General features: G+C 38.2%; 1 protein-coding gene across 1 annotated transcript in view; it reads left to right on the top strand.

The window, feature by feature from the left end:
• ENKUR (enkurin, TRPC channel interacting protein) overlaps window positions 1-25189 on the top strand; it is a 63759-nt gene that overhangs the window by 14179 nt on the left and 24391 nt on the right. The window contains exons 3-5 of the mRNA XM_066279960.1: window positions 292-515; window positions 4615-4761; window positions 21156-21325. Of these exons, the coding sequence (XP_066136057.1) occupies window positions 292-515; window positions 4615-4761; window positions 21156-21325 (541 nt within the window). The remainder of the gene's footprint in view (window positions 1-291; window positions 516-4614; window positions 4762-21155; window positions 21326-25189) is intronic.

Raw genomic sequence — 25189 nt, forward strand, 5'->3', positions numbered from 1 at the left:
TTATAAGAAAATATTGTCACAATAGCTAGTTAAATGTATGAGTTAGCTAACATTTGATTTAGGGTAGTTATCTTCCCTTACATTTTTATACTGTTCTTTAATTAAGATATTAATTGATTATGGAGCACTTAATTTTTTGAATTTATGATTACTGATTTTAATCTTAAATATTTGAATATATTATAAATAAAACTTCAATAGGCTAGTGGTAAAATATTTGGATGTTATAAAATAGCACTTAGTAGCAATGTTTATAGTTTAATATTAACAAAGAAATGTTATGTTTAACAGAAAAAAAGTTTGAATGGGATAAGTCCAAAAAACCTCCTGTGCCATCAAGGACTGATCATCCAGTCATGGGAGTACAGAGTGAAAAAAACTTTATCAGTACAAATGCAGCTGATGCCATTATGGGAGTGGCTAAAAAGCCTAAGCCAATTTATGTTGACAAAAGAACTGGAGACAGGCATGATCTTGAAACTTCTGGACTAGTTCCAAAGTACATCAATAAGAAGGTAACCTTGTGATATATTCATTTTAGACCTGAGATTCTAATAATTTAAGTACAGTGTTCATAATAACTATCTATATTGTCATTAATAGCACTCTCACTGGAAAAATTATCTAAATTGTCAATTCTTATTCCCCTGAAGTCTTGTGTCTGGTGCAAATAGAATGTGATGAAATTACAGAAAATTTGGAATGAATACCATATAGTTTAGTTAAGGAAAACTGTAATTCTTTTTCTTTAATTTTAATTATTATTTATTTACTTATTTATCTGTGACAGAGACAGAGAGAGGGACAGACAGATAGGAAGGAAGAGAGATGAGAAGCATCGATTCTTTGTTGTGGCACCTTAGTTGTTCATTGATTGCTTTCTCATATGTGCCTTGACCAGGGGGCTACAGCAGACCAAGTAACCCCTTGCTCAAACCAGAGAACTTGGGTCCAAGCTGGTGAGCTGTGCTCAAACCAGATGAGCCTGAGCTCAAGCTGGCGACCTTGGGGTTTCGAACCTGGGTCTTCCACATCCCAGTCTGATGCCCTATCCACTGCGTCACTGCCTGGTCAAGCTCACTTTAATTTTTAATATAATAATTATAACAAACATTCTCTAAGAGAAATTAAGTTTAGATGAGGTAAACATGTCATTAAAAGCACATTCATTACTTTAAATCTAGAAGGTATAACCTTTCAGAAGATTCTAAGATTTAGTCATTATTTTAGTGTCTTGGTAGCAGAATGAGAGACATGAAGACTAAAACACCTTTAGAGCCATCCATCCATCCTTTCAGTGTAGTGTAACCAATTCCCATTGCTATTGCAACTTGAATATGTTTGTTTGTTTTTAGTTTGAAGTAAAGCAGACTTTGAAACCAATGTGCAGTAGTCTAGTCCTTTGGAGACCTCCATTTCTATTTGAAAAGGCACTAGTCAGATAAACATATAATTTTATTGGTAAAAATTATAGAAGCTTGAGTTTAATTGTTTAAATATATAAAATCTTTAAAATTAATAAAGCTTACCAAAAGTACCTTATATAAAACCTATTTTACTTTGTATGCTTATAGAGCATAAAAGTGCTTGAACCACACATTGTAAAATATGAGTACCAAACACTGAAGAAGAAGAATACATAATAGTAAGGTGTGGCAAAGAAGAAAGGAAAGAAAGAAAGGAAGGAAGAGGGGGAAAAATGAAATTGTATTAGTGATCCATGAGGGGCTTATGTTGAAGCAGTCCAGTGATCTACTATGAGAACTCCAGCGTCTGTTCAAAATCAGAACAGAAGCCTCAAGGCTGTTGTCAGAGAACACTGCTTGTTCCCTGAGAGACGGTCACTCTGTAGGCTAAGACACCTTTGGAAGACTTTAGCAGGAAGATAGGAGCTATTTCAGTCTTCTCTGGATATGTCCTCCTTCTGTGGCTCCTGTAGGCTGCTCATAGACCTTGTCCCATATGATGTGGGAAGCAGAAATTTTATTCTCTTGGCTCTTTAAAGCTAATTCCAGTCTATTATTTTTCCATCATTACGTAAAACCCTTCTCCTTTGATGGTTATACTACCAATTGCCACCCAGTCTGCCTTCTGGCTGCCTTCTCTCTAAGTTGTCCACTTCAGTGTATTTTCTGCCTTGAACAGAAAGTTGAACTAAAAATACATTATAGAGGCAGAAAAATATTGAGTATGTCTACCTGTGCTTGTTTACCAAGCCCTACAAACACTATACTATTATTGTCTCCTTGGTGTTGCTGGCTAAGCAATCAGGTCTCATGAAGGACTTAACTTACTTTCCACTTATCAGAGTTAAGTTTTAAGTTTTTTCATTTGTTTGTTTGTTTGTTTAAAAAACATATTATTGGTGAGTGACATAGTAAGTCCTTTAAAGGGCAATAGCTTTTTTAAAAAGTGAGTATAAGCCCTGGCCGGTTGGCTCAGTGGTAGAGCATCGGCCTGGCGTGCAGAAGTCCCAGGTTCGATTCCCGGCCAGGGCACACAGGAGAAGCGCCCATTTGCTTCTCCACCCCTCCCCCTCTCCTTCCTCTCTGTCTCTCTCTTCCCCTCCCGCAGCCGAGGCTCCATTGGAGCAAAGATGGCCCGGGCGCTGGGGATGGCTCCTTGGCCTCTGCCCCAGGCACTGGAGTGGCTTTGGTTGCAACAGAGCGACGCCCCCTGGTGGGCAGAGCGTCGCCTCCTGGTGGGCGTGCCAGGTGGATCCCGGTCGGGCGCATGTGGGAGTCTGTCTGACTGTCTCTCCCCGTTTCTAGCTTCAGAAAAATACAAAAAAAAAAAAAAAAAAGTGAGTATACCTCATGTTTTAGTTCCAAATAAAATACTGTATTTCCATTTGTGCCATAAGAAACAATTTGTGGAAAGAAACTAAAACATAGATGAATGTCTGAAGTGTATAGCAATAGTAGTAAAACATCATTTCATATTCTAACTCTGTCACTTAGTTAACTCTGTAATTTTAACAAGTTACTAGATTTATCACATGGTCGGTGTGAGGCTTAAGTGATACAAAATACATTAAGCACTTAACATAATACCTGGCACCTAATAAAAATTCAGTAAAGAGTATTTTAGATCATTGAAGAATATTTCAGATCACTGAAGCTTTTAGCCATTTGTGAGATTGTTCTTTTTCCTAAAATGTATCATGTCATTCCCTTTATTATAAACAGAGTATACCAGATCTAATTTTTTTTGTGATGACACAAAATTATTATTATGAACATCAGTAATTGTACTGAGCTGTGATGAAGTGTTGCCCTCAGTTTCCTGGAATGGATTGGTCTGTCTACCACTGTGCTAACTTACCAGAATACTGTACTCATAGAGTTTATTTGTAGAGTGCTTTGCAACTTTCCAGAACATATTTACAGCTACGATTTCTATTTCCTGTTCAGGCAGGATGGGTCAGGTTATGCTGTGGTAACAAATAACTTCCACATTTCAGTAACTAAAAGTAACTAAATTTAATTGTTTGCTTGTGCCACATGTCCATTGAGGGTTATTGGAAGCTCTGCTTCTTGTCCGCATTTCACGACCCAGGCACTCCAAAACATCTCCCATCACTGTACCTGACAGAAAAAGAACATGTCAGGTCATCTATTAATTTTTAAGGATTCTACCCAAAATGTACAGAGGTCACTTCCACTCACACTGGGCAAGTTAGGTAACATGGCTACATCTTACCTTAAGGGGAACAGGGAAAGTGTTATTCTACCAAATGCCCAAAGGGAGAAGAACCAGAATATTTTTAACAACTACTATCTTTCTCAACAGCTGCTTCCTGAGAGAGGTCTTCCCTGACCTTGTTATTTCTCTAAAATAGCTCCTATAACTTTCTTTTCCCTTATTGACTTTTATTTTACCTTGGAGCATATATATATATATAAACTTTATAACTTTCTTTTATCTAACCTTAGAATGCACATTCCATGGTGGCAGAAACTTTGCCTTTCTTATTCACAAATATATCTAACAGTAAGTACAACTAATTTTGGGGAGAATAAATAAGTTGTTCTGCTCCTCAACACAGGGCTATCTATTGCGCACAGTCACTAATCTGAAGGAATCACAACTGATACTTCACTGTTAGTCCTTGGAAGCAACCTTAGGATTTTGCAGTTCCCCAAATACCTTAGGGTCCCAAATCAATTTTCTCTTAAAGCAGATGTGCTTTGTATCTTTTTAGAGTTTGTTTTTATAATGCCTTGGAAGTCTATATCTTTATTTATTTAACAATACCTTGCAAAAGAAACCTCAAGACCTTTAAAGATATTTCAAGGTAAAAGCTGAAGCACTACAAGAAATAAAGAAAAGCCAGCTCTTAGGGGTAAAGTGAGGGCTGAGCCATCAGCCAAAAGCAGGCGCTGGAAACATTCAGAAGAGAAAAAAGCCGCTGCAAATAACAGCTCAAATGGTTGTAAAAGACCAGAATCAACTGGTTCCCAATGGGGATAAAAAGTCACTGAATTTTGTCAGTGTGCAATGTTTTAAGTAAAGGCTTTAAGTCTGTACCATTCCGTTTTTTTCCTATCATTATTTGGTATGTGCAAATGTATAAGAATATTGATTTTTTTTTTCCTGAAAAATCCTTGTAAGGATTATGGTGTCACACCTGAATATATATGTAAACGAAATGAGGAAGTAAGAAACACCCAGGAAGAATATGATAACTATATCCGGGAAAAACTCAGAAAAGCAGCTATGAAAAAGCTATCTGATGAAGAAAGGGAGGGTGTGTTGCAGGTAAGTGTTCTCTAATTTCTATTTCTATGTGACTCTTTGAAACATCTCTGAGAGAAATGTCTGCTATCAATGATTAGTAAAGCCAGCACTTTGACTTTGAAATTCAATGACTCTCTGGTGTTTATGGTTCAACTACATGCAGCAAAGATGACTTTTATTTTCATTCTCATATCCCTGAATTTTTAAAAAATAAAACAGATATTTTTCACTAGATGGAGCTCTAGAATAATTGAAACTGTCCCTAGGCCAAGTCTTTTTTTCTTTCCTATAAGCCAGATGTTCAAATTTTAAAGTAACCAGGTGTTAACATTTCTTTTCCTTATTTTGAATAAAATAAACTTTAAAACAGTATTTACATTGGAGTGTTTAATGCAAGATTTATCAGTAGCATTTAAAATATTGAGGGTGTGAGTAGGGTTGTATATTAAGTGCCTACTTGTACTCTTCTATAGTCATACCAGTGCTTACAGAAGTAAAAATAGTACTTTACCTATTGTTTTTTAAAGCTTTCTACAAAGCCATTTCTAGTGACCCCTTTTTTTTTCTCCAGTGTGACCTTTTTAAAACAGAAAAAAAAATTTTTTTCTCTTATCACATTAATTTCTGTTGAAAAATAGATTCATATGCATTATAAATGCTTAACATTTTAATGGCTAAATAAAAATCAATAAAACATTTTATTTTTAATTTTTATTTGTCTTTATGTTTTATAAAACAAAGTCAATCACTTCTCAGCTTTTTGGCTAAAATTAAGTATAAAAACAAATCCAAAAATTTATTTTGGTGAAATGGAATCTCAAAGAAACATTACATTCTTATAATACTGTAAATAAGAACACCACTAAGTTAGGTAGATATGTAGAAAAGTTGAAACATACTTTTATTTTGTTTATTTGTTTGTTTATTAGAGCATTGATCATTTAAAATTTTTTTCTATTATAGTTGATACACATTTTTATATTAGTTTCAGGTGTACACCCCAGTGATTAGACATCATATAACTTACTAAATGATCATCCTAATATATCTTGTACCCATCTGACAGCATACATAATTATTAGAATATTGTTGACTATATTCCCTGTGCTGTACTTGACATCCCCATGACTGTTCTGTGACAACCAGTGTGTACTTCTTCATCCCTTCACCTTTTTTACCCATCCTTCCAACCCCTCTCCCATCTGGCAACCATCAAAATTCTCTTTGTATCTATGAGCTTATTTCTGTTCTGTTTGCTCATTTATTTTGCTTTTTTAGAATCAATTGTTGATAAATATGTATTTATTGCCATTTTAGTCTTACTTTTTATCGTTTTTCCCTTTCATCTTAAAGAGGACACTTTAACAGTTCATGTAATACTGGTTTGGTGATGATGAACTCCTTGAGCTTTTTCTTATCTTGGAAGTTCATTTTCTGCCTTCAATTCTAAATGATAGTTTTGGTAGGTAGAGTAATCTTGGCTATAGGTGCTTGCCTTTCTTCACTTTGAATATTTCTTACAAATCCCTTTTGACCTATAAACTTTCCATTGAGAAATCAGCTGACAGCCTTATGGGAGCTCCCTTGTAGGTAATCAACTGCTTTTCTCTTGCTTCTTTTAAAATTCTCTCTTTGTCTTTAATCTTTTGTTTTAATTATATCTTGGTGTGGGCCTCTTTGAGTTCATCTTGTTTGGGACACTGTGCTTTCTGGACTTGTATATCTATTTCCTTCATCAGATTAAGGACATTTACTGTCATTATTTTTTCAAGTTGTTTTCTAGTATCTTGCTCTCATTCTTCTCCTTCTGGCAACCCCATAATGTTACTTGAAGTTGACCCAGAGGCTCCTTACACTACAGGGGTTCTTTGGGCTATGACACAGTTCCGTTCCTACAACAGTGACATAACCCGAATTTTGGTGTAAGTCGAAACTCACCTTAGCATAACACAAATGGAACACTTGCACTTTTAACAGTCCAAAATGGTTTAGGCAAGCATACAGGGGAATGCCAACTCCCTCGCTTGTATTCTGTGTTACTGCATATTCTTCCGCCATCACAACCAAACTACTTCACCCATGTAGTCTGTAAGTATGATGCTGACGCATCAGCCGAATCATTCCCGTCTCAAATTTTTAAATTTTTTATAGGAGTGAGCATCATAAACTCAAAACTGTTGTAACCTGAGGACCCCCTGTATCTTCATTTTTTTTAAGATTTTTTTCTTTTTGCTGTTCTGATTGGATGTTTTTTGCTTTTTTTATCTTTCAATTGCTGATTTGATTCTCAGCTTCATCTACTGTACTGTTGATTCCCTGTAAATCAGTCTTCATTTCAGTTAGTGTAGCCTTAATTTCTGACTGGTCCTGTTTTATGCTGTTGAGGTTCTCACTAAGTTCATTGAGCATCCTTATAATCAGTGTTTTGAACTTAGCTTTTAGTAGATTCCTCATTTCCATTTTCTTTAGTGCTTTTTCTGAAGTTTTGTTCTGTTCTTTCATTTGGGACATGTTTCCTTGTCTCCTCATTTTGGCAGCCCTGCTGTGTTTGTTTCTGTGTATCAGGTAGAGCTGCTGCATCTCCCAGGTCTAATAGAGTGCCCTAATGTATTAGGTGTTCTGTACAGTATAGTAGCACAGCCTCCCCCTTCACCCACGATGGGCACTTCAGGTGTGTCCTCCAGTCTGTGTGGACTGTATACACCCTCCTCTCATAGTTGAACCTTGATTGTTTTTGGCATATCAATGGGATGAGTTTACCCTCAGGCCACTCTGCTGTAAGGAATGCTGCAACCATCAACCACTGACCACTCTAGAGGATCGGCTGTGCAGGGCCTCATCCCACAAAGCAGGACTTACTTACTTAGCTCTGGTGCCAGCTGAGTCTGCCCCTTCAGTATGCCACTTGTGGAGGTGGTTGGGTGATGGTGTTTTTACATGGTCTGAAGCTGTCCACTGGGTACACTGGCTCTGGGGCCTTGTAGGGGTTGCAGGCCAGATCAGCCCTGCCCTATGTTCTGGCTGGGCCACCAAGCCTGAGCTACAGAGCAATCTGCAGATAGCTGCTACTTGTGCTGTGCTTCAAGGTGCCCAGGTGAGGCCAAGCTATGAAACAAGGCTGGCTGCTGCTAGTGCAAAGCTGAGGCCACTTAGTAAGAAGTATGAGGCATTTAGAGGCCAAATGCTGCTTGTTTGAAAGAGAACCTGAAGCATGAGCCAAGACAACCCATTCATATGGAAAAGCCACTGAAAATAGCTTGGCTGGGCCTGAAAATTGAATGGAGCTGGGCCTCAGAGAATCACCAGAGCAGGGCAAACAGTGTGAGCCAGGTTTATGGAGACTCAGATATGACATCCACCTGTCTGCTCTGTGGAGGAAGGGTTCATCAAAGGAACAATGGCCTCTGCTAGCACTTCTGTCTGGGAGAAAGTGGCCCTCCCAGCTCTTGTTGATGCCAGACAATTCATTCCCTCCCATATGTCTCTATTTCTTTTCTTTTTCTTTTTTTTTTTTTTTTTCATTTTTCTGAAGCTGGAAACAGGGAGAGACAGTCAGACAGACTCCCGCATGCACCCGACCGGGATCCACCCAGCACGCCCACCAGGGTCGAAGCTCTGCCCACCAGGGGGCGATGCTCTGCCCCTCCGGGGTGTCGCTCTTTTGCGACCAGAGCCATTCTAGCACCTGGGGCAGAGGCCAAGGAGCCATCCCCAGCGCCCGGGCCATCTTTGCTCCAATGGAGCCTTGACTGCGGGAGGGGAAGAGAGAGACAGAGAGGAAAGCGCGGCGGAGGGGTGGAGAAGCAAATGGGTGCTTCTCCTGTGTGCCCTGGCCGGGAATCGAACCCGGGTCCTCTGCACGCTAGGCCGACGCTCTACCGCTGAGCCAACCGGCCAGGGCCACTCTATTTCTTTTCAAGCTGCTGCCATAGTGCTAGAGCTCAGAGGGAGTGAGTCCAAGTTATTCCATAAACGGGCCTATAAAGAGAAACTGCCTGAAGCTCCAGTAGCCTTCTAGTTCCCTCAGCCTCAATCCCCACTGGTTTTTACCAGAAAACATGTTTTTCTGGTAAAACCTTCTCTCTAGCCCTGGAACCCTGAACTGGGATGCCTGGTGTGGAGCTGGGACCCCTAGCTTCACAGCTGAGGTATCTCTCCTCATTTTTATCCACCAGCATGAGTGTCGGACCAGCCGGTTCTGTGTCTCTGCCCCTCCTTCCAGTCTCAGTGTAGCTGCTGCTTTAATGTTATAGTTGTAGGACTTCCATTCAGCCACAATGCAGGCAGTTCTGAATAATGGTTGTTCTGTAATTTAGCTATAATTTTTATGTAATAACATTTTTTAAAATCTCTGTTTTACATAGATCTTTATACTAAGCCCTGAGAATATTAAGAAGGGTATAAGAAAATTTCTGCTGTAGGAATATTGTAATTTAATTGATGGTTAAATTAAATTGTGTGTGTGTGTGTGTAGATCCTAAGTTAGATAAGGTTGCAAGGCACACACACCCTCTGAAAGATATGGGTAGGTCGTTTGCTAGGCCTTCAACTAGAGAGTAAGAAGGGATCTAAGGAGTAGCCTAAGGGCAGAGACTGTACTGTGTGTCTTTGTCGACAGCAGTCTCCCCAGTGCCTAACACGCTGCCCCCTGTAAACACGGGTGTTTCATAGGGCGTCCTGGAAAGGTGCAGGAAGACAGGCTGTCTGGGTGTCTTTCTCAGCAGCAGTCTCCCCAGTGCCTAACACGCTGCCCCCTGTAAACACGGGTGTTTCGGTGACGTCACGGAAATGGCGCCGTGAGCAGCGTGTCCGACAGATCTCCCCAAAATCACAACAAATTTATCAACTAGAAACAGAAAAATTTATCCTCGGAGCATTCCGGAGTTCCACACAAACTGAAAGAAGTTAACTACCGCATGGACGTTCATTCAAGCCATGGAGGGAGTGCGCCTGTGGTGAGTCAGCCCACACTCGGGAGCGGCGAGCAGCCGCCGGCGTGCCCGGTCCGGTTGCAGAGCGAGCACTGCTAACGTTCCCAGCGGCCCGCGCACTGTGAGTGAGAGTCCCCAGCCACCAGTGCCCGGAGAACCCCATTCGCGCGCGTGCCCTGGGCATTCCAGGCGCCCAGAGCGCCCTACTGGCCCGCACACCCAGGGTGCCCCATTATCCTGCGCCCAGTGCGTCCCAGCCGCCAGCGGCGGGGAGAGCGGAAGAGGCGCCAGGGCGGTCTTCCCTACTTGGGAGATTCTCTCCGTGGGCGGGGCACCTCACCCAGCCATTCAAGCTAACAAGCAAGCGTTGGGGGAGGGGCGCGCAGGCAGCCTGAAATACCTTCGGGAGCACAGCTGCAACCCAATCACTGAAATTAGCTTAACCCATGAAATCTGTGCACCCACGGGTTCTAGTTGATAAGATCTCTCTCAGTTCAGCGATCCAAGACAAGAGGCGTGATATTTTTTAGAGCCTCTCGCTAAAGGGGCGGGGGCAACTTCTGATTGATAGAGCCTCCATATTCAGGGATAAACGCTAACAAGAGGGACTTGGCAGATAATAAGATCTATACTACACTAGTCGCAAGCAGAGACTAGTGCCTCTTCTTCCCAGCCAAAACAGGCTACAAAGTGTGGAAAGCCTGGGTTGAGTGGTCCAACTCAATGCTAGGCGCTGAACAGTCACCTTGACAACAATTGACTCCCACCCCCACCTGATTACACTGGAGGCTCTGACTGCCAGAGCCTTTCCCAAAGCCTTGCGCTGAGTGGGGATAGAGTGGGGATTTCCTAGCTCTTTGAGCCTCTTACTCCCCAGGCAGAAGCAGTAGCAGCCTTATAGCTGGATCACCAGGCTGCTAATTCAGGAAGGGGGGACTAGGAGAGAGACTCCAGGAAAGCAAACTCTCTCATCGTTGGACCCTGCAAACGCCAACAAGCCTTGACTACCAGCAAGACTAAAGCCAATTATATGACATTGCCATAGAATCCCATCAACTGCAAATCCCCACCTAAGTATGGCACAGGGGCAGAGCCTGGGGTACAGAGTCACCGACCAGGAAGAGGGAGAGAAAAGAAAAAGGAAGAAGTTAACCTCTCAAAATCAAGAAAAATCCACAGACTTTACAACTTGTTCCATTAATTTTTTTGTTGTTGTTGTTTGTTTCTTCTATCTTATTGCCTTTATTATTATTATTTCTATTTCCTCCACCTCGGTCCTTCTATTCTCTGCCCATCTTATGCTTCCCTTTTCTTGAACTACACTACCCATGAGTGTTACATTTTATTTCTCTTCTTCACCTTCACCCTCCTTTAAGGTTATACTCCAAAACACTTAACTCTCACTCTCTCCTCTTTTGTTTTTTTTTTTTCTTTTGCTTTATTTTGTTTTTTTCTCTTCCTTTTTTTTCTTCCTTCGTTTTTCTCTTTTTCTTATTTTTTCCTTTCTATTCGTTTTTTCTTTTCTCGTTTTACTTTTTCTCCCATTTAATCCTCAATCACGAACAAATTATTTAATTTGGGACTCAAGGTTTTTTTTTGGTTTTATTTTTCTTTTTCGCTTTTGCTTTTATTTTTTTGTTGTTGTTTGTTTATTTTTGTGGCAGTTTGGGTACTTTTTATGTTGCTTTTTAACTCACTAGCATTCCTCCCAACCCAAGGTCTCCATTGTATTTAGTCTTTGCTCTACTTAATACAACAGATTTTTACTTATTATTTTTATTTTTTTCTTCTTTATTATTCTTTTTTTTTTTCTCCTTTTTTCTGGTTCCCTCTTATCCCTCTCATTATATCTCTTAGTCGACCATCACTTACAAGCAAATCATCTTATGCTTGTCTAAAATTTTCTTCCTTTTTTTTTTTTTTGCATTTAGTAGGTCCCTACTCCCTTTTTTTGCCCCTTGAACTCATCACCCCAAATCAGGCCCTCCATTATAGGCAGTTTTTGTTCCATTTAGCATAATATAATTCACAGGTCATCACGATATTTCCCTGAGGAGGGGAGAGGAGGGAAAGAGAAGAAAGAAAAAAGGGGGAAATAATAAATTATTACTGTTTTTTTTTTGTGGGGTGTTTTACTTTTTTTTTTTTTTTTACTTTTTACTCTTTATTAATTCTAATTAGTGCTATCAACAAGACCACCCTCAGATGCCAATAAGAAAGAGGAAATCAAATATTATGGATACAAAAGAAAGAGAGGTAACACAAATAGATGTGGAAAAATCTATGGAGAAAAGACTTAACATATTGGAAGCCTTGGAGCTAAATGACAGAGAATTTAAAATAGAAATCTTAAAAATACTCAGAGATATACAAGAAAACACAGAAAGGCAATTTAGGGAGATCAGAAACCAACTTAATGAACACAAAGAATATATTACCAAGGAAATTGAAACTATAAAAACAAATCAAACAAATGAAAAACTCAATTCACGAGCTGAAAAACGAGGTAACAAGCTTAGCTAACAGAACAGCCCAGATTGAAGATAGGATTAGTGAAATAGAAGACAAACAACTTGAGGCACAACAGAGAGAAGAAGAAAGAGACTCAAAAATAATGAAAAACGAGAAAGCCCTACAGGAATTGTCTGATTCCATCAGAAAGAATAACATAAGAATAATAGGTATATCAGAGGGAGAAGAGAAAGAAAATGGAATGGAGAATATACTCAAACAAATAATAGACGAGAACTTCCCAAGCCTGTGGAAAGAACTAAAGCCTCAAATTCAAGAAGCAAACAGAACACCGAGTTTTCTTAACCCCAACAAACCCACTCCAAGGCACATCATAATGAAGATGACACAAACCAATGACAAAGAAAAAATTCTCAAGGCAGCCAGGGAAGAGTACAACATATAAAGGAAGGCCTATTAGATTATCATCAGATTTCTCAGCAGAAACTCTACAAGCTAGAAGAGAGTGGACCTCAATATTTAAAGCCCTGAAAGAGAGGAACTTTCAGCCAAGAATACTATACCCATCAAAGCTAACCTTCAAGTACGAAGGAGATATAAAAACATTCACAAATACAGAAAAGATGAGAGAATTTATCAGCAGAAAGCCCCCACTCCAGGAAATACTAAAGGGGGTTTTCCAGCCAGATTCAAAGAACAAAACAAAACAAAACCACAAGTAACAGCTCCAAGAAGAACACAATAAAACCAAACTTAAACTGTGACAACAAAGGAAAAAAAGGGGGGAGAGGATGGAGATTAACAGTAGCAAAGGACGATGAAGTGCAGAAATACTCACAAGATAGGGTACTACAATGAATATGGTAGGTACCCTTTTCATTACTTAATGGTAACCACCCTTGAAAAAACCACCACAAAAACACTTGACTTAAAAAAGGTAGCAACAGAGGAAAGAAGTATGGAACACAAACAAACAAAAACAAATGATAGAAAAACAAAAGAGAAGAATCAAACAAGATACAAAACTAACAGAAAGCAATTTATAAAATGGCAGTAGGGAACCCACAAGTGTCAATAATTATACTAAATGTAAATGGATTAAACTTACCAATAAAAAGACACAGAGTAGCAGAATGGATTAAAAAAGAAAATCGAACTATATGCTGCCTACAAGAAACACATCTAAGCAACAAGGATAAAAACAAATTCAAAGTGAAAGGCTGGAAAACAATACTCCAAGCAAACAACACCCAAAAAAAAGCAGGGGTAGCAATACTCATATCTAATAATGCTGACTACAAGACAGAAAAAGTACTCAGAGACAAAAATGGTCATTTCATAATGATTAAGGGGACACTGAATCAAGAAGACATAACAATCCTTAATATATATGCACCAAACCAAGGAGCACCAAAATATATAAGACAGCTACTTATTGACCTTAAAACAAAAACTAACAAAAATACAATCATACTTGGAGACCTCAATACACCGCTGACGGCTCTAGATCGGTCATCCAAACAGAGAATCAATAAAGATATAGTGGCCTTAAACGAAATACTAGAACACCTGGATATGATAGACACTTCATCCCAAAGCGACAGAGTACACATTTTTCTCTAGTGTACATGGAACATTCTCAAGAATTGACCATATGTTGGGCCACAAAGACAATATCAGCAAATTTAGAAAAATTGAAATTGTACCAAGCATATTTTCTGATCATAAAGCCTTGAAACTAGAATTCAACTGCAAAAAAGAGGGGGAAAAACCCACAAAAATGTGGAAACTAAACAACATACTTCTAAAAAATGAATGGGTCAAAGAAGAAATAAGCGCAGAAATCAAAAGATATATACAGACAAATGAAAATGAAAATACGACATATCAGAATCTCTGGGATGCAGCAAAAGCAGTAATAAGAGGAAAGTTCATCTCACTTCAGGCCTATATGAACAAACAAGAGAGAGCCGAAGTAAACCACTTAACTTCACACCTTAAGGAACTAGAAAAAGAAGAACAAAGACAACCCAAAACCAGCCACAGAAAGGAGATAATAAAAATCAGAGCAGAAATAAATGAAATAGAGAACAGAAAAACTATAGAAAAAATCAATAAAACAAGGAGCTGGTTCTTTGAAAAGATCAACAAAATTGACAAACCCTTGGCAAGACTCACCAAGGAAAAAAGGCACAGGACTCAAATAAATAAAATCCAAAATGAAAGAGGAGAGATCACCACAGACATCATAGATATACAAAGAATTATTGTAGAATACTATGAAAAATTATATGCCACCAAATACAACAATCTAGAAGAAATGGATAAATTCCTAGAACAATACAACCTTCCTAGACTGAGTCATGAAGAAGCAGAAAGCCTAAACAGACCAATCAGCAGGGAGGAAATAGAAAAAACTATGAAAAATCTCCCCAAAAATAAAAGTCCAGGCTCAGACGGTTATACTAGTGAATTCTATCAAACATTCAAAGAAGACTTGGTTCCTATTCTACTCAAAGTCTTCCAAAAAATTGAAGAAGAAGCAATACTTCCAAACACATTTTATGAGGCCAACATAACCCTCATACCAAAACCTGGCAAGGATGGCACAAAGAAAGAAAACTACAGACCAATATCTCTAATGAATACAGATGCTAAAATACTAAACAAAATACTGGCAAACCGAATACAACAACATATTAAAAAAATAATACATCATGATCAAGTGGGATTCATCCCAGAATCTCAAGGATGGTTCAACATACGCAAAACGGTTAACGTAATACACCATATCAACAAAACAAAGAACAAAAACCACATGATCTTATCAATAGATGCAGAAAAGGCCTTTGATAAAATACAACACAATTTTATGTTTAAGACTCTCAACAAAATGGGTATAGAAGGAAAATATCTCAACATGATAAAGGCCATATATGATAAACCATCAGCCAACATCATATTAAACGGCATAAAACTGAGGACTTTCTACCTTAAATCAGGAACAAGACAGGGTTGTCCACTCTCTCCACTCTTATTTAACGTGGTGCTACAAGTTCTGGCCAGAGCAATCAGACAAGACAAAGAAATAAAAGGCATCCATATCGGAAAAGAAGAAGTAAAGGTATCACTCTTTGCTGATGATATGATCCTATACATCGAAAACCCAAAGGACTCCACAAAAAGATTATTAGAAACAATAAACCAATACAGTAAGGTTGCAGGATACAAAATTAACATACAAAAGTCCATAGCCTTTCTATATGCCAACAATGAAATATTAGAAAACGAACTCAAAAAAATAATCCCCTTCACGATTGCAACAAAAAAAATAAAATACCTAGGAATAAACATAACAAAGAATGCAAAGGACCTTTATAATGAAAATTACAAAGCATTGTTAAGGGAAATCGAAAAAGATACAATGAGATGGAAAAATATTCCTTGTTCTTGGATAGGAAGAATAAATATAATCAAAATGGCCATATTACCCAAAGCAATATACAAATTTAATGCAATTCCCATCAAAATCCCTATGAGATTTTTTAAAGAAATGGAGCAAAAAATCATCAAATTTATATGGAACTATAAAAAACTCCGAATAGCCAAAACAATCCTAAGGAAAAAGAATGAAGCTGGGGGCATTACAATACCTGACTTTAAACTATATTATAGGGCCACGATAATCAAAACAGCATGGTATTGGCAGAAAAATAGACACTCAGACCAATGGAACAGAATAGAAAGCCCAGAAATAAAACCACATATATATGGTCAAATAATCTTTGATAAAGGGGCCAACAACACACAATGGAGAAAAGAAAGCCTCTTCAACAAATGGTGTTGGGAAAACTGGAAAGCCACATGCAAAAGAATGAAACTCGACTACAGCCTGTCCCCGTGTACTAAAATTAATTCAAAATGGATCAAAGACCTAAATATAAGACCTGAAACAATAAAGTACATAGAAGAAGACATAGGTACTAAAATCATGGACCTGGGTTTTAAAGAACATTTTATGAACTTGACTCCAATGGCAAGAGAAGTGAAGGCAAAGATAAATGAATGGGACTACATCAGAATTAAAAGTTTTTGCTCAGCAAGAGAAACTGATATCAAAATAAACAGACAGCCAACTATATGGGAACTGATATTTTCAAACGACAGCTCAGATAAGGGCCTAATATCCAAAATTTACAAAGAACTCATAAAACTCAACAACAAACAAACAAACAATCCAATAAAAAAATGGGAAGAGGACATGAACAGACACTTCTCCCAGGAAGAGATACAAATGGCCAACAGATATATGAAAAGATGCTCAGCTTCATTAGTTATTAGAGAAATGCAAATCAAAACTACAATGAGATACCACCTCACCCCTGTTAGATTAGCTATTATCAACAAGACGGGTAATAGCAAATGTTGGAGAGGCTGTGGAGAAAAAGGAACCCTCATTCACTGTTGGTGGGACTGTAAAGTAGTACAACCATTATGGAGGAAAGTATGGTGGTTCCTCAAAAAACTGCAAATAGAACTACCTTATGACCCAGCAATCCCTCTACTGGGTATATACCCCAAAACCTCAGAAACATTGATACGTAAAGGCACATGTAGCCCCATGTTCATTGCAGCACTGTTCACAGTGGCCAAGACATGGAAACAACCAAAAAGCCCTTCAATAGAAGACTGGATAAAGAAGATGTGGCACATATACACTATGGAATACTACTCAGCCATAAGAAATGATGACATCAGATCATTTACAGCAAAATGGTGGGATCTTGATAACATTATACGGAGTGAAATAAGTAAATCAGAAAAAAACAAGAACTACATGATTCCATACATTGGTGGAACATAAAAACGAGACTAAGAGACATGGACAAGAGTGTGGTGGTTACCAGGGGTGGGGGGAGGGAGGACATGGGAGGGAGGGAGGGAGAGAATTAGGGGGAGGGGGAGGGGCACAGAGAACTAGATAGAGGGTGACGGAGGACAATCTGACTTTGGGCGAGGGGTATGCAACATAATTTAATGACAAAATAACCTAGACATGTTTTCTTTGAATATATGTACCCTGATTTATTAATGTCATCCCATTACCATTAATAACAATTTATTTAAAAAAAAAAAAATAAACACGGGTGTTTCATAGGGCGTCCTGGAAAGGTGAAGGGAAGACAGGCTGTCTGGAGCTGGTGGGCCCAGAGTTGGGACTCTCAGAGCACGTTCAGGAAGAGTGCTGGTCTTTGGCGCCTCTCTCAGTCTCTCCCTCTCTCTCATTTGGATCCTACCATTTTTAGAAATTACTTGCTTTTGTGAAAGTGAGATTTTTGTATATAAATGATGTTGAAAAATAAGGAAATAGAAAAAGAACTTCCCTCAGAGGAAAAGGCTTTTGCCTCCTGCATCATTTTTGCTGTAGTGGATAAAGTGCCCTCATTTTACCAATCTAGTCACTTCAGAGTTTCTTCACATACCTTTCGATGTGACAATAGCAGGTCCTCTATGGGATGCTGCATTAGCCAGGTAGTGCACTGTAATAGTGTAACCATGTGGTAACAAAGGTCTCAGCTATGCTCCTGTCAAGCCCTGAATGACGCTTCCCTCTCTGATGAAAAGTTGCATATAGGTTTATGACAATACAGTAGTATATTCTGGAGCAGGCTACATTCTTATGCTCATTCTTTATAAAATAAGTCTTATTATACCTGGAAGGGTTCATCTGGTCTAATGATTCCAAACCTTTTATTTTCAGAGAAGAATATAAAATGCAATCTGTTAATTGGGCTCATCTGCTCCTTTACCTATGGGTTCATTTACTGAGTACTGTGTTCTAGGCACTGTACCCAGCCTGGAGGATACTGTAGTGAGCAAAACAAATGCAGTCCTTTGCTGAGGAGGGACTAAAGCCCACATCAACCAGTTCCCAGGCCAGCATTTTCCCATTGGTGCATTATATATTCGTGCATGGGAAGTAACCAGAGGAAGCTTTGTCAGGGCTGCAGCAGGAAATAGAAGGCACACTCAGCTGGGGCTCTAAAGAGAGTTTTAAAGGAACTTGTTACAGATGTGAAGTAGGGCCAAGGGAACCCACAAGGAACACCAGGACACCCAGGACTACGGACAGTGGGAATCTACCACCACCTGAAGCTTGAAGGGCAGGGCAAAAAACTGTGTTACTAGAGCCCAGCGAGAACTGGAGCCTGGAAGACAGGCCACCTGACAGACATTTTCACAGATGATGTCAAGAGAGAAGGGAAGGAAAGGCCCCAACCTCTCTCCCCCTACCCCATGGCCACCTTTAGCTGAACTCAGGCAGAGGTTGGAGGACAGAAGAGCTGGGGTGAGGGGGAGCCCACAGAAATCAGCCCACCCCACATCACAATGCAAGACAAGAAGGTGAAGGATGATGGAAGGGATGGGTACCAAAGGAGCAGGAGCCTGAATGAAGGCACTATTTTAAGACTGCTCCCTATTTGAAGTTTTCCCAAAGTTAATCTTATTTCAGCATAAGAATAGAAGACAGAAAAATAAAAAAATAAAAATAAGGACAAATTACTATTGCTACAATGGATAAAAGAGTTTTTTAGATGAGATAACTAAACTCTTAAAAACCAGCAAAAAGGTTATTTCAATATAATATGAAATATTAGTTGCATTTAAATGCCATTCCTGGCTATTGATTTTATTTTTTTTAAGTGAGAGGAGGAGACATAGACTCCTGCACGAGCCCTGACTGGGATCTACCTGATACCCCCTGTCTGGGGCTGATGCTCAATCAACTGGGCTATCCTTGGCACCTGACGCTGACGCTCAAACCAACTGAGCCACTGACTGTGAGAGGGGAAGAAAAAGAAAGGGGTGACGGAGGGTAAAAGAAGCAGATGGTGCCTGACCAGGCGGTGGCACAGTGGATAGAGTGTCAGACTGGGATGGAGAGGACCCAGGTTTGAGACCCCAAGGTTGCCAGCTTGAGCGCAGGCTCATCTGGTTTGAGCAAAATCCCACCAGCTTGAACCCAAGGTCGCTGGCTCAAGCAAGGAGTTACTCAGTCTGCTGAAGGCCCGTGGTCAAGGCACATATGAGAAAGTAATCAATGAACAACTAAGGTGTCGCAAGACTCAATGAAAAACTGATGATTGATGCTTCTCATCTCTCTCCATTCCTGTCTATCTGTCCCTGTCTATCCCTCTCTCTGACTCACTCTCTGTCTCTGTAAAAAATAAACTAATTAATTAATTAAAAAAAAAAAAGAAACAGATGGTCTCTTCTTACGTGTGACCTGACCAGGGATCGAACCAGCGATGTCCACACACTGGGCTGATACTCTATCCACTGAGCAAACTGGCCAGGGCTGGCTATTGACTTTGATCCAAATATTACTGAGCACACTGAAAAAGAAATAAAAATCTTCTTTAAAAGGAAATACAGAGAAAAAGTGTAACTGCTGTGACCACAAGTAATATAGAAGTATTACCCAAATAAAAAATTAATAAAATATAAACTTTTTTAAAAAAAATATGCAACTGGAAACAAGAAACCCTTGATATTTGAAGTGCATAAATTTCTTCTCTGCAAAAGACATCCCTGTGGAACAGTGTGGAAACATATTCCCCATTCCATAGTGAAAGATGATGGAATAATAGAATTTCTATGCGGACTTTTTTTGTAATACCTGTCATGTTATATTAAGTATTAAGAACTGTGTTAAACCATCCCCTTCTTAAAAATTTAACCTGGATTTTCTCCTTTCTCAAAAGCCTTGATATAATCTCACTCAGGGGTTCAAAATTTGTAATCCTTTTTTTTTCAACCAACTTATTCTATATAATATGCCCTAGCCTATCCTATCATTATATTTTAACCTACACAAGGAAATAAGTCATTGAAATTTTATTGTCCTTAGAAAGTTTCTACAAGATTTATTTTTTACTATAAGTGTTTATTATGAAGGCATTATTATATAAGACACTTCTAATCATCTCATAAACCTAAATGTATAGCCATGATTTTCAAGGACCATATATGGTCATGGCCATATTTTCATTGTACTTTTCATTTTACTTAAAAAAAAAGATTTGTGTATCCATAGTAAATAAAAGAAAGTGTTAATTTACAAATTTTCATTGCATGATTTCAATTAGTAGTTTAATACCATTTTGTCAGTGGGGTCTCTAGTGAGCTGTGATAAGAAATTGTAACTGGGAAAAGATGAAAAAATGGAAATAACTTTTACTGCTCCTAAGAGATCCTTAATTTTGAATTTGTTGGTTACTGAGAATATAAAAATTAGCTACATTATTAAGTTAGCATGTGTATTACATTTAATGACATTTTAGTCATTTCTAGAACACATTAATGGGAAGTATAGATCCCTTGACTCTATTCTATGGGGGAAGAATTTTAATATATTGAAAAAGACATAAAAGATAATCTCTTGTGAAATTGAATTTTGGCATTTTGTACAATTCCCTTTAGTCAGGTGCAAGAAAATATGGCCATACAAGTCAGAAACAAGTGTTTTCATGTGATTTCTCTGCCGAAAAAATGGGGATGATGGTTTGAAAAGGAAATACTAAAGAAAATAAATAAATTTTTTTTATAAGAAATAATTTTCTGTTCAAAATGTCTTTTGTCTGAGGATATAAATTCTGTTGTTTTTACCAAAGCATTTCCTGTGAGCTTAGTTTCATACTACTCATAACTCTGCATTTGTGTGCTTGATGGTGAAAACAAGTATAGTAACATTAAAAACAGAGCAAATAAATATTCCCGATGGGAACTGAGAACAGAATCAGGATAAGGTTTGGCCTCTGTATACTATTTGTTGTTACTGTGGCCAAAGTACTTGAATAATACATATCCTTATGAGTCATGTTTGTCATTTGTTAGTTTTACCTATTTACATTTTCCTTACCAGTACACTTTTCTTTACCACTTAATTTACAATTTACTTGACTTTTGCAATTTATTTTTGTAGTTACAGGTTTTTTTTTACGTTTGCAGGGGCTGAAAAAGAACTGGGAAGAGGTACACAAAGAGTTTCAGTCCCTCTCAGTCTTCATAGACTCCCTCCCCAAGAAGATCCGCAAGCAGAGGCTCGAAGAAGAGATGAGGCAGCTGGAACACGACATCAGTGTCCTGGAAAAGCACAAGATCATTTACATTGCCAATAAGTAATTTCCACATAGGGAAACATGCAGAAGCCTACAAATGGAACAAAACTGCTCAAAGAGGAAAATACTAGGAAGAAAATGAAAATAGTCTTTACCAATAGTCTTCCAGTACTGTGTTGAATAGAAGCTTAGGCAATGCTTGAAGAATATTTGCATTTTTACACAAGGGGATTTCTTTTACACCAGTGTTAGGTTTTTCACATATAAACTAATTAAAGTATGATGCTATTTGTTCCAGTTCTATAGTGTAAGCATTATTATTATTATGTATTTGTTTCACATAAAAATTAATTTCTTAGCCCTGAAAAATAAAGTTAACACTTAGAATTTTAGTTTTTTTCTACACTACATGATTTAAGGAACACAGCATTAAAAACTTTTAAGTATTTTGAATTGGAAACAGTGGCATAAGCTTTCTTTCTACACTAAAGTGTTTTCCACATATTGTTTCAGAGCTCCACAGACTGAATAGCATGTTTTCTCTGGTAGTTTCTGTCTTACAGCTATTCCCAACTATAAATATTTTCAATATCCATAATGCTATATATGCAGGAATACTTATATTTGAAGGAAGAAATATTAAAAAGATAACGTAAAATCAAGGAGACAACTTATACAATGCATAATTAAAGAGAATAACCCCCTTCATGACATCCAACTTTAAACAACTTTGCTGCTCTAGGTGCTTGATTCTATAATTCACTATATGTATTTCACTAAAATGGGCTGTTGCTTTTTCATTTTGGTCCTTCCAATTTCTGAACATGGGATGTATTTCTATTTATTTTTGTCTTTAATTTTTTTCAGCAGTGTTTTGCAATTTTTATTATACAAGTCATTCACCTTCTTGGTTAAGTTAATTTCTAAGTATTTTTGATGCTATTCTAAATAGAATTGTTTTGTAGTTTTTCAAATTGTTCAATGTCAGTGTTTAGAAATGCACCTGATTTTTGTGTGTTGACTTGTATTCTGCTACTTTGCTGAATTCATGCACTATTACTTCTAATAGACATTTTTGGTGGGGGTGGAATCTTTAGAGTTTTCTACGTATAAACTCATATCATCTGCAAACACATAATTTTACTTCTTCCTTTCTCATTTGGATGACTTTTATTTCTTTTTCTTGACTAATTGCTCTGGCTAGGACTTCCAGTACTATGTTGAATAGAAGTGGTGAAAGCAGGCATTCTTGTCTTGTTCCTGATCTTAAAGGAAGAGCTGTCAGTCCTTCATCATTGAGTATAATGTTTGCTGTGGGTTTTCAATATGTGGATTTTATTATGTTAAGATAATTTCCATCTAGTTTGTGTGTGTATGTATGTTTTATTATGAAATAGTGTTGTAAACATCAATTTTTAAACTAAGAAATACCTTTTACCTGAATGATCAATGCCTTCTCTCTTAGTTATCAAGCTATGTGGGATGACAAGTCATAACCAAAAGGATACCTTGGATAGAATAGAGTCATGAAAGGAAATTTAGGGTAGATTATAAAAGTTTCTTCAGCTAACAGAACTCATTCATTGTTATTCAACAAATACTCTGCTACTTGCCAGGAACTGTTCTGATTGCTGGACACAAAAGTGAAATAGCTATGTTGGAAAACAGAAATAGTCATACAAATGCATTTATATATATTTGTATCTTTCCAAAGTGAGAAGCTGGGGGGAGGCAGACAGACAGAGTCCCACATGCATCCGACTAGGATCCACTTGGCATGCCCACCAGGGGACGATGCTATGCCCATCTGGGGCATTGCTCCATTGCTGCTGGAGCCATTCTAGTGCCTGAGGCAGAGGCTATGGAGCCATCCTCAGCACCCGGGCCAACTTTTCTCCAATGGAGCCTTGACTGCCGGAGGGAAAGAGAGAGATAGAGAGGAAGGAGAGGGGGAAGGGTGGAGAAGCAAATGGGCGTTTCTCCTATGTGCCCTCACTGGGAATTAAACCCAGGACTTCCATACGATGGGCTGATGCTCTACCGCTGAGCCAACCAGCCAGTGCCCAATGCATTTATACTTTTAAATTGAAAATAGTGATTTGAAAGAAAAAATAGAAAGCTATACAAGAGATTATGAAAAGATTCTTAACTCAGATTTTATATTTAAGAAGATACCTTTCTGAGGATGCCTTTCTCAGGCCTGATATTTAAAAACAGACTAAAGAATTAGTAGATAAGTTGGGAGAGATGGGGAAGAGAAGGGTTGTGGAGGGAAAAGAATTCCAAGCAGAAAGAATAAAATATCTGAAGGATCTGGGGCTGGAAACCCTCCATCCATAGGAGGAAGGCAGCCATTGGGGCTGGATTGTACTTGGAGAAGAGACTAAGATACAGCTGAAGATGAAGAGGGAAGCAAGGAGCACTGACGTGTTTTAAGCAGGGAGGTGGCATGATGCAATCAATATTTTTAACTGCTCACTTGCTATGTAGTTTGAAGTGAAAGAGTGAACGCATGGGGGTGACTAATTAGGAGACCACCATGATCTTCCAAGTAAAAAGATAGCGGCCTAAACCAAGGCTGTGGTCGTGAGAACAAAGAGTAGCTGTTGGATTCAAGAAATATTTAGGAAATAAAGATGTAATTTGGTGATGGATTGAAAGGACAATAAGAAAGTGGTTTCAAGGATGACAACCAAATTTCTGATGTGAGTAATAGAGGTGCCATTTTCTGAATTGGAGAAATCTAAAGAAGGAGCAGATTAGGAGAAGGTTACAGTGAAGAGATCAAGAACACAATTTTAGATATGTTGTATTTATGACAATCTTATGACATCTAGTTGGAAATTTAGATGCATAAGTAGGTAATTAGATAAATGATTGATAGATGATAGATAGATGATAGATAGATGATAGATAGATAGATAGATAGATAGATAGATGATAGATAGATAGATAATTTCAGTCAGGAAAGAGATCTTGGGTAGTCCAGTGAATCTGGAAATTCTACAGCATGAATGAGATAATCTTGGGACATGTATTGAGTGAGAAGACAAAGAATGAGGCCCTGGCCCAATAGCTCAGTTGGTTAGAACATCATCCCAATATGCCAGTGTTTGGGTTCAATCCCCAGTCAGGGCTCATACAAGAGTCAACCAACAAATTCATAAATAAGTGGAACAACAAATTGATGTTTCTCTCCTTTCCTCTCTGAAATTTATAAATTAAAATTAAAAAAAAAAAAAAACAATGAATGGAGTTGCAGCAAATCTTTCATTTATTTTTTTTTATGAGTGAAGAATTTTTTTTTACCCTCTTAAAGTTCAAAGTTTATTTTTTTTAATTTATTTATTAAGTTTAATGCAGTGACATTGATAAATCAGGGTACATATGTTGAGAGAAAACATGTCTAGATTATTTTGACATTTGATTATGCTGTATACCCCTCCCCCAAAGTTAAATTGTCTTCTGTCACCTTCTATCTGGTTTTCTTTGTGCCCCTCCCCTCCCCCAACCCCTCTCTCCTTCTTCACCCCATCCCTCCTCCCCCCACTCACCACCCCCCACCCCTGTTGCTATCACATTCTTGTTCATGTCTCTGAGTCTCATTTTTATGTCCCTTCTATGTATGGATTCATGTAGTTCTTAGTTTTTTTTCTGATTTACTTATTTCACTCTGTATAATGTTATCAAGGTCCATCCATGTTATTGTAAAGGATCCGATGTCATCATTTCTTATGGCTGAGTAGTACTCCATAGTATATATGTACCAAAGCTTTTTAATCCACTCGTCCTCTGACGGACACTTGGGTTGTTTCCAGATCTTCGCTATTCTGATTCCAAAACCAGGCAAAGACAACACAAAGAAAGAAAATTATAGGCCAATATCTCTGATGAATATAGATGCTAAAATCTTCAACAAAATAT

Source organism: Saccopteryx bilineata, chromosome 5 (assembly GCF_036850765.1).
Source record: "Saccopteryx bilineata isolate mSacBil1 chromosome 5, mSacBil1_pri_phased_curated, whole genome shotgun sequence".
Taxonomy (NCBI): Eukaryota; Metazoa; Chordata; class Mammalia; order Chiroptera; family Emballonuridae; genus Saccopteryx; species Saccopteryx bilineata.